Source organism: Suncus etruscus, chromosome 3, assembly GCF_024139225.1.
Source record: "Suncus etruscus isolate mSunEtr1 chromosome 3, mSunEtr1.pri.cur, whole genome shotgun sequence".
Taxonomy (NCBI): domain Eukaryota; kingdom Metazoa; phylum Chordata; class Mammalia; order Eulipotyphla; family Soricidae; genus Suncus; species Suncus etruscus.
In genome coordinates this window covers 37,445,060-37,460,046 of record NC_064850.1, presented here as the reverse complement: position 1 = coordinate 37,460,046, position 14,987 = coordinate 37,445,060, and the positions used below count along the sequence as shown (strand labels likewise).

Sequence of the window (14,987 nt, the reverse complement as noted above, 5' to 3'; positions counted from 1 at the left end):
CTCCCTACTCTGTCCCACCCTAGTGGATTTTATTCTGTGAGAATAGAGAAAAGGCAGTTTGGGTTTGGTGCTTAGAGATTCCACAAGGCGAGAAGCAAACCAACTCCAGACTCTCTCCTGACTGGCTTGGCTTATTAATTCATCACAGTTACCAACTTGCACCAGACCTGTCTACCAGGGGGTGAAAATATGTGTGTGGGGTGATTTTACAATGGGGGGGGTTATTTTACAGTTGAATGTCTTAACTTTTGTGATCCTGGTGAAAAGTTGAGGAGACAGAGTGGGAGGTTCTGGACTCGGAAGTGAATCCCTCTCAGAATTGAAGTTATGTCTTTCATTTACAAATAGGCCAACACCTGCACCCCAGCCCTTGCACACTAGACTCTTCTCTCTGCATTTATGTGGCCCCAGACCTCAGCCTGGTCATTCTCTCTAGAGTAGCATCTTGTTTTTTTAAGACTATTTTTTTGGGGGGGTCACACCCATTTGATGCTCAGGGGTTACTCCTGTATAAGTGCACAGAAATTGCCCCTGGCTTGGGGGGACCATATGGGATGCTGGGGGATCGAACCGCGGTCCTTCCTTGGCTAGCACTTGCAAGGCAAACACCTTACCTCTAGTGCCACTTTGCTGGCCCCATTTTGTTTAAGACTTTTTAGGAAACATTTTGTTCACTTTCATTTTTTAAGGGTCATCCTAGTAGAGTGGAAGTCAGGGGCATTCCTGATGATGGTGACTCAGGCCAGATGTTCAGTAGTCAGGTCTGGTGGAGTGCTGCTGGAGAGTCCATTAGTGTTGGGGTCTTGAGAGTCACACCTAGTGCTGCTGGGGGTGGGGCCTATTAGGATTGGACTGAATTCAGGCCTCATGGCTCAGACATGTGCTCTTATGACTTGGGCCATCTGCCTGGTCCTATCTGCAAGTTTTTAAAGTGACAATAGGGATGTAGGGGCCAGAGCGATAATACAGCAGGGAAGGCACTTGCCTTGCACACAACCAACCCAGGTTTGATTCTAGGCATCCCATATGATTCCCCCAGGTATCTCCAGGAGTGAATCCTAAGTGCAGAGTCAGGAGTAAGCCCTGAATACTGCCAGATGTGGCCTAAAAACAAAGAAAATAAGTAAGTAGGAATGTAGGTCAAGTCGTAGGGGTACTGGTGGGGGCTTCCCAGCACCACAGGGTGTTGTCTCATGAATCGAAACACCAGAAAGTTTTGGGAACTGGAAGGCGAGTGTCCAGTGACCTAGTTAGCATCATTAGAGACTAAGTCCAGGGTTCTCACTGAAATAAAAAGGAATTTACACATTATTTTTATAAGGATAAGCTTCTTTATTTTTTTATGTATTTGTTGTTGTTTATACCCATGCTCAGAAGATACTCTGCTTCTGAACTCAGAAATCACACCTGGCATGCTTGAGGAATCATATGGAATGCCAAGGATCAAATCTGAGCCAGCTACATGCAAGGCAAACTCCCTACTCACTGTGCTATCTCTCTGGCCCATCAACTTCTTTATTATACTGTACCCTTAACCATGAACATGAACTCTCCATTTATTTAATGCTGTTTAAGCAAATGTCTGGTTATCGCCATCAAAGTTTTAGAGGGGTACATCTAGTGGTGCTCAGGGGTTCCTCCTGGCTCTGGGCTCAGAAACCACTCCTGGCAGGTTCAGGGGATCATATGAATACCAGGAATCGAACCTGGGTTAGTCATGTGCAAGGCAAATGCTTTCCCCATTGTTTTATTGCTCCAGTTATAGAAAATTTAGAATAAATTTTAGAATAAATTTATTCTTTTTTCATGGCAGGATTTATAATCACTCATAAGTAAATATTAAAGGTGGATAACTTTTGGATATTCTTATGTATCCATGATCCTGGCTGAAGTCTCTTTTAAAATTTATTAAATTAAAAAAAATCAATGCCTCAGATGGTTCTTTGTAGTTCATAATCATCATCTATGGAAAAGCAAGCATTTTGTTGTTCTTGCCCAATCTGGTTACCTTTGATTTCTTCTTCCTGTCTTACTGAACAGGGGAGGAACTCAAGTCCATAATGGATGGATGTGATGGTAACAGGCAATCTCTTCTCTTTTATGATTCTAAAGGGACTGCGGCTTGCATTTTACCACTAAGTATAATGTGTGCTAAAGGCCGATTGCTAGACACCTTCTATCAAGTTAAAGAAGCTCCTTTCTATTCACAATTGGAGCTTGTTTCAAATGGATATTGACTTACATAGAGTGCTTTTACAAATGACATCATGATAAGATTATTTCCCCTTTCATCAATTAGCATGTTTTCGCTGACATATTCTAGCATTTAAAATTTTTTTATTTCAAGAAAATCTTCTTGGAGTTCACACTTATTTTTAAAGCATTCATTTGCTTTTATTTCTTCAGCATTTTATGCAGCTTTGAAGTAAAAGAGAGCAATAATTTTTCCTTCCCCACATTGCTCTTATCTGGCTGGCATCATGATTCTACTATCTCATAAAATACCTTTTATTCCCCCTTTTTTTTCTTCAATTCTCTGCATTAGATTATGTAATGTCCAGAGATCAATCCAGCCCATAAATACATAAGATAAACTGTCTTTGAAACTGGAGTAAGGGGCCTGGTGCAGTGGCTTCGAGAACCTTCCCTGCAAACATGTGGCTCTGAGTTCAAATCCCTAGTGTCCCATGTGCGTCTAGATGGTCCAGGCAGTTTTGCAATTTCTGCCTAATGGCAGTGTAGTCTGTTATTCCCAGACTTGCAAGCAATTTCCAGGTAGACTGTAGCCAGGTATGTGTGAGACCCACAAAATGAGGGGTAACCCTTAGGAATTACTGCCAGTACCAGTGTCAGAAATCTCTGAGAGCATGTGTGTGAGCACCACAGCAAACTGACAATTGCCACAACCATAACTGTCTCAGCCAAGAACACTTGCCCTGGAGCACTGCAGCTAAAGGTGTGCAAGTCTGTGGGAGCACTGTGACTGAAGATATGAGCATCACACTTGGGAAGTATCACAGCTAAAAAGGTACAAGTGGGCAGAGAGACCACTCACCACTTTATAGCACATGCTTTGCATGCTAAGGCTGGGGTTTGAGTCCTGATACCAAATGATCTACCCAGATCTTCTGGGAGCAACCCCAGTTCACAGAACCAGGAATAGCTCCCCAAGTACTGTAGGGTATGGCTCAAAAACAATTAACAAAACAAGCAAACAAACAAAAATGAACATTACAATGACCTGTGCTGGCATCACAGGTCAGCATATCCCTGAACATTGTAACAATTACAGTAAAGGGAAAGAAAAGGGGAATTAACTTTAAAACATTACAGAAATACAGATAAAGCTGGAATGAATTTTGTGAATCAGTTTCAAATGACTGATTACACTTTTTAATCATTTAAGTCCTGTCTTCTTTTTCTGATTGCTATATTACATTTTATTTTCTTGGTTTGGAGCAGCAGTATTCAGAGGCTACTCCTAGCTGCACACTCAGGGATCACTCCTGACAGTGCTCAGGGACCATATGGGATGTCAGAAATTGTACCTGGGTTGGCAGAGTGCAGAGCAAGCACCTTACTTGCTCTACTATCTTTCTGGCCCAATATAAATTACATTTTCTGAGGGGAAAAAAGTCCCTTTTGTCCAAGAATTTAAATTTACTGGCATAAAACTGTTCATCTTGAAACCTCTAGTAATAGTTATGTTTTCTTTTTTTTATTGTTGATATTTTTCTGTGCCCTTTTTGTTCCTGATTTCCTGATTAGTCTTTCCAAATTCTATATAGTAACATATATACTCATCTTCAAGTATTTTCTTTACCAACTAGAATCACCTATTTTATAAGGCAATGCTAATTTTTCTAGTACATTCATCTCTATTTCTGTTGTTATGGTTGTCTTCCTTCAATTGTCTTCTGGTGGCTGTTATTCTAATTTCACTTAACTTACTTATTTTGACTTAGCTTTTAGGAGCAAAAACAAAATATTCCTTCTTTTCAAAAACAAATATTTAAGCCTATAAACTTTCTTGAAATGGGCTAGAAGGCTCACAATCTTTTCAACGTTGTTCAGTTCAAAATATGCTTGAAAATTCTGTTAGGCCCCCTTTGATCTATGAATTATTCAAATGTATTTTTTCATTTCTAAGCACAGCAAGTCTCAGACACCATTAACCCAGATAACACCTCTGCATGAATTAGAAGTATATGCACACAGTATATAAACACACACAGAGACCATCTGAACAAGGGCCTGAGTTTCCAGAGCCCTGCAGCCACTGGTGACCCTACCTGCACCCTCCACCCCTGTACAGAGTGTGACAGTGTTTGACACAGAGATGCAGGTGCAGACAATTGAGACTCAGGGGAAGTCAAGAAAAAGCTCTCAAGGGGGCTTCTTCAGGGTAGAAGCAGGGCACACTTGTGTGTGTGTGTGTGTGTGTGTGTGTGTATTAAGTGTGCAGACTCTACCCTGACATGGTGGGGGGGCCTCGCTTAGAGCTCCAGGTCTTAACCAAGAAGCTCCAAATTGCTCCAGCTGCCTCAATGCTCACAGAAAATTTAATATACCAAAACATGGCCCTTTTAGGGAGTCCTGTACTAGGTCCCCTTAAACATCTAAACTCAGGTATAGGTGTTCTTTGATTGCTTTATCATTTAGTAGCATCATGGTTATAAAATTGCTCTTTTCAACAAATGACTCTCCAGGATGTGCTGGCTTCCATTATGGCCATTATCTCTTCTATGCTATGAATGTTCTCTAAAATATCAAATTGGTGGTTTTGAGTTTCTTTATGTCTATTGGATTCAGTCTACTCATGATAGTGTTCAAGTCTATTATCATCTCATTCATTTGGGGGTTGAAAATATATGACTGGGAACCACAGCTAGGGGCATTAGGGGACTAAGCTGTGCCAGGAACTGAACCCAATGCTTCTGCATGCAAACCACATGTAGACCTTTGAGCTTTCTCCCTGCTCCCTCGCTTTTATAGTCTGTTTTCTCAATTATGGAAAGAGATGTGTTAAAATCACCTAGAAAGATTGCAAATTTAAGCATTGCTCTTGTTAATCCTATTCATTTTTGAATACATTTTGAAATGGATTAGTTCCATTTCCTCTTGAAAATTATTCCTTTGATCAATATAGAATGACCTTTATAATAATGCCTTTTCAACTGAAATAAAGTTTACTGAATTCAGCTTTCTTTTGAGAGTATTTGCTTGGCATATCTTTTCCATATTTTTCTTTTCTTTCTTTCTTTTTTTTACTTTTTCAGTGTTTTTAGATTTTGTTTTATTCTATTTTAGATATGGCAAAAGGGCTTCCAAAGCAGTGCCCTGGGTGCCTGAGCCAGACTCAGCCAATACTCCTGCCATACTCTGCCAGCTGGGTTGAGTGGTTTAACATAAAGATGCAAGGGCATGGATTTGTGATGGCTTACAGTCCTGGGAACCACCAGGGACACCTCTACAATGCTTATAGAGGTCTTCAAAGTCACACCTAAAAGCCACACCAGGGGGACTATGTGGTGCTGGGGTTCAAACTCTGGCTCTAGATGTGACTGAGATGTGTCTTATAAAAAATAAATAACAGTGAGGCTGGAATGATAGCATGGAGGTAAGGTGTTTGCCTTCCATGCTGAAGGATGGTGGTTCAAATCCCGGCATCCTATATGGTCCCCCAAGCCTGCCAGGAGTGATTTCTGAGCATAGAGCCAGGAGTAACCCCTGAGCATGCTGGGTGTGACCCAAAAACAAAAAATAAATACATAAATAACAGGCCAGAGTGATAGCACAGTGGATAAGGCATTTGCCTTGCACACGGCCAACCTGGTTTCAATTCCCAGCATCCCATATGGTTTCCAGCCTGCCAGGAGTGACTCAAGAGTGCAGAGCCAGGTGTTGTTCAAAAACAGCAACAAAAACAGCAACAACAATAATAATAATAATAACAATAAGTAGACAAGAATCTCTTGGATATCTAAAATATATGTTATCATCTTAATTCTAGCATGTTCTGTGATTCTCTTTAGTTTCAATTAACTTTTTTATTTCTTTTTTTTTTCCTCTACTTAAATTGACACATTTCATTTCTCACTTGTAGAATATTCACCTTTAAAACATTTCCACGTGTCCTTAAGCATTTGATGTCAGAGAATTGGGCTTAGGAGTTATTCAGTGATGTTGAGTGCTGAGTTTTAAGCACAAGAACAGGAGTTTAAGCACTGGTGCAGTCTCGTGGGCTCAGCACAATGCAAGCAGCTGATCTGGTTGAGCCCAGCAGGTCTGGCCACACATTTGTGTGAGCATCATAACTCTGCAATCCCATAAAGTCCCACCACCACAACAAAAAAATTGCAATCATTACAGCCAGGAAGTGTGACTTCAACGAGCAGGTGTGCACGATGAACACTCAATGAGCACTACTATCTCAACAAAAGAAATCAGTGTACTAAGTTGAGCACTGAAGCTGAGTGTGAGCACCATGACCTGTTGTGTAACCCCAGGCAAGCACAACCAAATGTCGGGGAGCACCAGAACCAAGAAGATGTTTGCCCCATCAAGGCAATAGTAACATCAACAGAGGAGTGGAAAAGGATAAAAAATAACAGCAAAAGTAATAATGATCATAAGAATAATGGAGAATTTAAAACTACCCGTTATCTTTTCCCCTTTTGTAAACAATAAAATAAGATAAAATAAAACAGAATGCTTTAACTCCAATTCCCAACTGCACACTTACCTCTCCCATCATTTGGGGGAGGTTAATAATTAGAGATTTCTTTGTCATTTATCATAATAACATATTAAATATATTACATAAATTGGATGTCCTATTGTATACAATAATATATCACATGTGTTATATAAATGAAATAAATGATTTTATAATTTAGGTCACATTTTTAAAATTGGGTTAATGTTTACAGTTTTGATATGTACCTCCACACTGAACCTGTGTTTTTTCTCCTCTGCCCTGTCTTTTCCCTCTTTCTCACCCCCCATGGTTAGTATTCTCTGTTTTGTACTCCAAAGCCAAGTTTCCCCTCCCATCTCGTGGGTTATTAATATCTGGTACTTTGGTGTGATATTGTTTCTACATACACCTGCCTAACCATCATTAGTGCTGCTGTATGGTCTCATGGTTGCTTATAGCTTCAACCTTTTTTTTTTTTTCAATTTTTCCCATTCCATGCATGTCATTTCTCCATGAAGTTCACATTTTGCTTATTGGTATAATTTATTTCTTATTACAACATTCATTTTTGTAGTTAATTCAGTAATGAACTATAAGGTTCTTATTTCCTTAGCATTATGTATATGTCCTCTCTACTCTTAAATTAGTTTTATTGAAAAAAACTTAAGGGAGTCAGTTAACTATTAAAAAAATCTTAGACATCCCACCCCCATTATAATCTAGCTTCAACTGTGTTATGGAGAAACTCATTGTCATTCTAGATACAATCTTTTCACGTGGTGGCTCTTAAAATACTTCATTTGTCTTGGCTATTATACCAAATAATACACATTGGAAATTTATGAAAATTTTAGGATTCACTGAACTTTCCCAATTAGGGCATTCATTATTTTTATCAACTCCCTGAAATACCAAATAGGTCAAATTCTCATATATGGTCTTTATCTCTCTCACACACATCCTATATATTTTCTTCATGTCTATTTTCTATTTTATTAATTTCTTCTGTGGCTATATCTAACCTGTGCACAGAGTTTTATATTTTTTTTAAGTATCAATGACCATTTCATTTCTGGAATTTCTACTTTGTTCAAATCTGTCAGGCTTTCTCCTTTTAAAAGTGACTCTTTTTGAAAGTGTACTGGAGTAATAATACATCAGATTTAGGGCAGTTGCCTTGAGAGTATTTGACCAGGTTCAATCCCCAACACCCTTTTTAAACCCCCCTCTCCCAATCCTTTGTGCTCTCCAGGAGTGATCCCTGAGAGAACCAGGAGTAAGCCCTAAGCACAACTAGTTGGGGCCCCAAAACAAAATATTAAAAGTGAATAGATTTTTTTTCTCATGTTTTCTTGATTGTTGTTAGTTGGGGCTGGTGCTTCAAGAACTGCTTTGGGGTTACCAGCAACACTCTTAAAAGAGCTTGGGGAGCTGTGCAGTATTAGAAATGAAGCCCAGGGCCTGGAGAGATAGCACAGTGCATTTGCTTTGCAATCAGCAGATCCAGAACCTAAGGTGGTTGGTTCGAATCCCGGTGTCCCATATGGTCCCCCGTGCCTGCCAGGAGCTATTTCTGAGCAGACAGCCAGGAGTAACCCCTTAGCACCGCTGAGTGTGGCCCAAAAACAAACAAACAAACAAAAAAGAGAAATGAAGCCTAAACCCTTATACACCCAACCCTTGAGTTACATCTATCATCTTGTGTGCTTTGGTTATCCTTTATATGCTTTTCATCTAAGTCTGTCTCAATGCTATAACAGTCAAAGTTCTTACAGGGGGGAAATCTTGTTGGTTGACTTTGCTAATCTAGCCATGGTGGATTATTTCTTCATGTGTTTTGCAATTTTAGATGGGGAGTCCATGTTCATCAGTAGTTTCCTTAATGGGATCTACTTAGACTTAGATTAAAGACATAACCTTCTAGAAAGGTTAGGGATGCTCCTGGACTTTGTATCTATCACACATGCCAAGCTAATGTTACATAGCTTTTTAGGTGGGGGTTCCCAGAGCATGGGGATGTTATAAATTCAAGCTCTAAACCAGTTCAAAGATAGGCCTGAGTTTTCTAATTCCTTGAGAAAACTGTAATTCCTTCAGTTCCTCCTGGGCACAGACAGATAACATTGTCAACTTCATGTAAGAATAATTTCCCCCTACAAACTGCCCTTTTACTTAATGTATAATCTTTCAAAGGTTCAAACTTTTATTTCCAACTTCCAGCCTGAAATAATGCCAAGACCTCATGTCCTTTCCTGTGTGGGCTTTAAAATGCAAGCCACTGAATTATCAAGATAAATAATACTTAGCCCAAGACTGATAGAACCTTAACTTACATAATCACCAACTGGCCACACATCCCTCTTCATTTTTGTCCTTATTTATTCTTATAAGAATTAAATATATATTTAAAACTGAGTTTATCACATTTCATTTCTCATTTCCAGTGCTTGAAGAGGAAGATTTCAAGTTATATAGATCAAGGTTTCCAAACATATTCCACTCTTGACTCCTTTGCACTTGAGAGATATAACATGAGTTGCAGAAATACCTTGAATCATAACACATTTGAGTTAAATTAATATTCTGATCCCTGCATGTTCAGAAACCTTTTACTGTTGTCAATTGGTTGTTGTTTTTTTTTGTGACACCCCCCATACTGAGTTATGCATGGGTACAATTTAAGGAGCTAGGATGGCCAATTACCAGAAAGGGAAGTCTTTGAAGCTCTTAACTTCCTCATGCCTTTTCTTTTATTATATACAGATAAAGGTTAATTAGATATTGTAATACTTCAACAATTTCTTTCCTTCTGTTTTAGTTTTGGGGCCACACCTGGCAATGCTCAGGGTTTACTGCTGGCTCTGCACTCAGAAATCATTTCCTGGCAGGCTCAGGGGACCATACAGGATGCTGTGTCAGCCAGATGTAAGTCAAGTGCCTTAGCTACTGCATTATTGCTCTGGCCTATTCAACCACTTCTTATTAGCTAGTTATGCCCAGGACTGGGACTTTCTACAAGTAAAAGGCCTTTCAAGTTGAATGAAGAAAGCTAGATGACAATAGTAAATAGTAAAAAGAAGCCAATAAAGACCACTAAAGTTATCAAGTGGCTTATAAGGGAAAATAACATAATATCAAAACCTTGACTATATATAGATACATATATAGGGGATCACACCTGGCTGTCCTCAGGAATCACTCTTGGTAGAGTGAGGGGACAATATGGGACTCTGGAGATTGAACCCAGATCAGCTTCATGAAAGGCAAGAAAGAGCCTAACCCACTGTACTATCTCTCTAGCCCCTCAAAACCTTGAATATCTTAAATTAAAATTAGTAAAGGCCCCCAGAAACAATATATATACATGTTCAATATATGAAATATCAACTTATATTGCTTCTTTAAACAAAAAGTATAATTTAAATAAATCAAACACCAAGGAAATTCAGAAATAAAATGACCTCTAAACATTGAACAATTTTTCATTGTATTTGGTGCTCTGTCTGACAGAGGTACTTTTCAAGTGGAAAAAGGACATGAGTTATTTTTCAGGAATGAGTTTAATGCTGTTTGTTTCTATAATTAGAATGCACAGTGCTCCAAGCAGAGTCAGAAATATTTCATAATCATAAACTAAATAGAAGACAAACATGGAACACTTCACATGGCAGAATGAACACAAGAGGGTTAGGAAGAAGACAAGGGCAGCTGTTTAAAACAGAATAAGAGCCTTGCTATATTATTAGATTTTTTTTAATGAGAAAAATAAAGGGGCTGTAGAACTGAACATGAACACAGAACCATTCTGAATGCTCAAGAGAAAACAACGGAAACAAAGACCCTATTGAACGTAAACCTGGAAAAGTTGGAGATTGGAAGGGCGACATTTACACACTGTTCCTAAGGACAGATGCCCTCAATTTGCCCTGCCTTCTGATTTTCCATGGGCACTGCATCTACCAGCTCCAACAAGGCTGCTGTGTGCAATGGGCAAGCAGTACTTTTCCACTTCTTCAGTGGTGGGCCAGGGGGCACGAGCAATAATGCAATAGAGAAACCATTATTAGGGCAAGATGACAAGCGATGAGATTACCATCTCAGAGGACGAGAAGCCAGAAGAGAGGAGACAGACAGATGATTAGAATTGGGACCGCTTCACTAGTTTTTACAAATGACAAGCAGCTATTTTTCTACTTTGGGGATAAAAATGATATGTAGTGGCGGCTTGTCCACAGAGCATGGGGTGGTGACCTTGAAAAAGATTTTAAAAGGTTCTTTTGACCATAATCTCATTTCATTCAAAATACCTCCTCTTTATTAAATCATCTGACCCTCAAAGTCTCTGATTTTTACTAAGTCAGTTTATGTGTGTAGGTGTGTGTTTTAAGTGTCTTTTAAACACCTCCATAGAATTATTTTTTCTGTGTGTGTGTGTGTGTGTGTGTGTGTGTGTGTGTGTGTGTGGTGGTGTGTGTGTGGGGGGGTAGTTGGACCACTTGGGTTCTATCCCTAGCTCTGAGCTGAGCAGTAAACCTAGTACTTCAGATACACTGCTGGGCATTGAATCAGGGTTGACTGCTTGCAGGGCAATCACTTTACCACCTATACTATCTCTGGTCTTTAAAATTCTTCATTTACTTCTACAACAGCAACATCAACAACAACAACTACTACTACTACTTTTTGATTTGGGAACCACCTTTAGCAGTGTTCAGCACTTGCTCCTGGCTCTGTACTCAGGGGTCGTTCCTGGCAGCACTTGGGGGACCACATGTGATGCCAAAACTCAAGCCCAGATTGACTATAAGCAAGGTAAGCTCCTTAACTGATGACCTACCTTCTAGTCCAGAATAATACACTTTAAAAACTATATCATGACAGCCAATCTAAGGATTAGGTAACAACATATCAACTAACAAGGATGATACTGTTAGAAAAGAATAGGTTTCTATTCTGGAAACTATGTTCTAGTCTAGAAACTATGTTGTATTCTAGAAACTATTTTAGAAAATACGTTTCTATTCTAAAAGAAAAGAATAGAATACATTTCATGTAGCCCAGAATAATTTTAAAAACTATATCATGAAAACTAATCTAACAAGGATGATGATACTGTTAGAAAGGAAGAGAATATATTTCTGCCAGGTTTCTGTTTCCTGGGGAACACAACAGCATTCGCAAGCTTACCTTAGTGAAGGCTCGGTAACACAGACCACACACTTCCACTAGGTAAGCCAGAGTGAAGACGGCGTTCTGAATGACGAAGCTGAGCAGTTTGGAAAATGGTTCCAACAAACTCTGCAATGATATTGAGGTCACATAAGATCAACTGCTGATTCTTCTGCAAAAAATAAGGTATTATGCTACTTTCACCAATGGGATCATTCATTTCAGGATAGTCTTGGCCTACCAAAAGTACCTTCAATGAATGATCAAGAGATCATAATTTAATCACAGTATTGTTAAAAATCACCCATTTGCCCAAGCGTCATTATTAATATACCCACCTAACTCAGACCCTATCCACAAATCTACCCTGAGTGATGACTCTGAGATTCACCTTAAGAACTTGCACTCATTTCTCAGAAATTTTGACATTTATTTAATCCCCCCCCAGATTTCTATCTTCTAGTTTACTATCTCAGTTACATAACTCAAACCACCCTTATAAGGAATAACCAAAGCTCAGTTTACTTCATAAAATCCACCATGACCCAGTACCCTGTCAATGGTTATGGGAAGGGGTGCCATCTTGTTTCCCAGATGAACCTCATATCAAAACGTTTAATGTTAGGCCCTTAATGATTTTTTAAGTCACCAAGGAACAAGAATTGACCACTGGGTGTCAAGCAAAGTTGAGAACTATTAAACAGAACAGTGGTTTTCTTCTAGTTTATCTCATGCCAAAGTCTTCTCCTCTGGTGAAGTATTACTCATAAAAAGTTCATGAAAAATACAAGTTCTCTCGCCTAAATATTTGCAGACTCTACCTCCCTGGGATCTGGAATAAATATTTTAATTCTCTGAACTGTTTTCTCTTCTGTAAAATGAGGATAATAATGGCTTCCATCCTTTCATGTTGTTCTGAGAAGTAACAGAGATGAGGGTTGTAAAGCACTTGACAGGAAATTCTCCTTACTGTAGCTCTGCCTGTAGCATAACCTCTGATATTTCTCATCCTTGTGCAGCAGCCGAGTCAATGTTATAGGCAAGTAACATGCCTAAGGCCATAGAGCTATTGAATGAAATTAAAATCTCTGATCCGGGGCAACTTTCCAAAGGGAAATTGTTCTGCCCATCAAACAGAATTAATTAAAAGACCACCATCCCATGCTTTCTTCTACTTCTCAACCTCTATGATCCTGGTCCTTAGATTCTGGTTCATGAAATTAATACATGCTCAATGTGTAAACACCAATTCTGCAGGAAAGATGACAAGGAAATAAAAATCATCCACAAACCCACCATCCAGTGTTAATATTTTGATCTATTTCCCTTCTTCATCACATGCTGGCTTACTGACTTGAGGTTGGATATAGATACAAGCCTATACCTTTTTTCTACCAACCATATCAACCAAGAAATTTCCAGGTTACTTAAATGGTCATAATATTCACTTTAATTCAGCAAGTCATACTGAATTATTATTGTAGCACTCCAATAAATGTATTTTATATAAAATTCACATTTTAATTTTGTTCTATAAAACAGAATACTAGGTCTGAATAATTAAATTAAAGAATATGAGATTGTTTGAAATCTTTGCCCCTTACTGAAACAAAAATGAAACAATTATATGTTAGTTGCCTGGAAAACAGGAAATTTGTCTTTTTTTATATTCACAGAAACTCACTTGTACTTTGCATATAAAAAAATACCTTACATGGTTGATCTTGTGTTTTCTACTCTGCATGGATGCTAACACATAAAGGAGGACATAAGTGTGTCACTAGTTGATATTAAATGTAGGCACAATGGCCAGAAAGTGTGTCTGCCATATAGTCAAGAAGCAATGGAATAGAAAAGAGTCAAAAAGTTGGGAAACTAGTCTAGTCAACATAGATTGTAGGACTTGAACCAAAGAGAGGAAATTGGGCCTTAATTTATGCCAGGTAAGGTGAAGGTAACATAACGTATGCATATTTAACTTTGTCAGAAAAATTCATGTTTATGAATTTGTGAGTTTTATGAGGAACTATGGGCATGTACAGCTGAGGTGCCTATGCTAGGCAAGCTTCACAGGTGCAGAGAATGGTGATAAAGCCTCAAGAGAGTGTGTCTTTAAGTATGATTAAAAGAAAGGGGCACGGCATTGTCTCTACTGACCAGTACTATCTAGCCAGAGCTCTGGAATCAGCAACTGAAAAAGGAATGATGGTATTTGCGAAACTCTGCTGTTAAACTCCCAGTCAAAACCAAAGAATTTAACGAGATGTTTTCTCTCAGAAAGCTTATTCTATCCTCCAATTTATAAGTCTTCAGCTCATCTCTTTGTCTTTCTTAACTTCAGAAAGTCCTTCACTTGGGTAGAGAATAGGAAGGGCAGAAGTTTGCAAAAAGTTGTGATTTTTTTGTTTTATTTTGTTTTGGGACCACACACGATGGTGTTCAGGGATTACTACTGGCTTTGAAGTCAGGAATCACTCCTGGAGGGTGCAGGGAAAAATATGGGATGCCAAGTATTAACCCCAAGTCAGTTGCATGCAAGGCAAAAAGCCCTACCCACTGTACTATCAGTCCAGCCCAAGTTGTGATTATTTGATAACAAGCAAATCCTAAATTCAAACCTGTGGAGAAACTTACTCTTTTGTTCAGCAAAAGAGCATAACAATGGGGGAAATGAGGTAAGGTACTGTGGAAATAGGAGCTTGGATCAAAGAATTTGGCTCAAGTCTCAAATCTTTCACTAATCAGCTCTGTGACCTTGGCTAAGCTGCTTCTCTCTGAGTCAGTTACCTTATTGGTAAATGAACTGATTAGATCCTCTGATCTCTTTGCAACTTTCCAGCATAAATCATGAAGGTATAAAAGCACAGTCAAGGTTAAAAGGTATAGGCGATGCGCCTACTTGGTTTATTAACAAGCCATTATAATACAAATCAATGTATCATGGCCCATGAAGTAGCCTTGAAATGTAGCTAGAAATTCAAATGTGAAGGAGAGCTGGATTTTGTAAAGTTCTTTCTTACTGGAGAGGCCTCCAAATAATGTGAGTGCTAAATTAGAGAACTAAAGTATCCTATAATGTGAATCAGGGGGAAGTTGCTACAAAGAATATAAGAACTCT

General features: G+C 38.9%; 1 protein-coding gene across 1 annotated transcript in view; it reads right to left on the bottom strand.

Annotated features, from left to right (window-relative positions):
• Positions 1-14,987, bottom strand: part of UNC79 (unc-79 homolog, NALCN channel complex subunit) — a 307,457-nt gene that overhangs the window by 50,870 nt on the left and 241,600 nt on the right. The window contains exon 43 of the mRNA XM_049769769.1: positions 11,888-11,998. Coding sequence (XP_049625726.1) covers positions 11,888-11,998 — 111 coding nt within the window. The remainder of the gene's footprint in view (positions 1-11,887; positions 11,999-14,987) is intronic.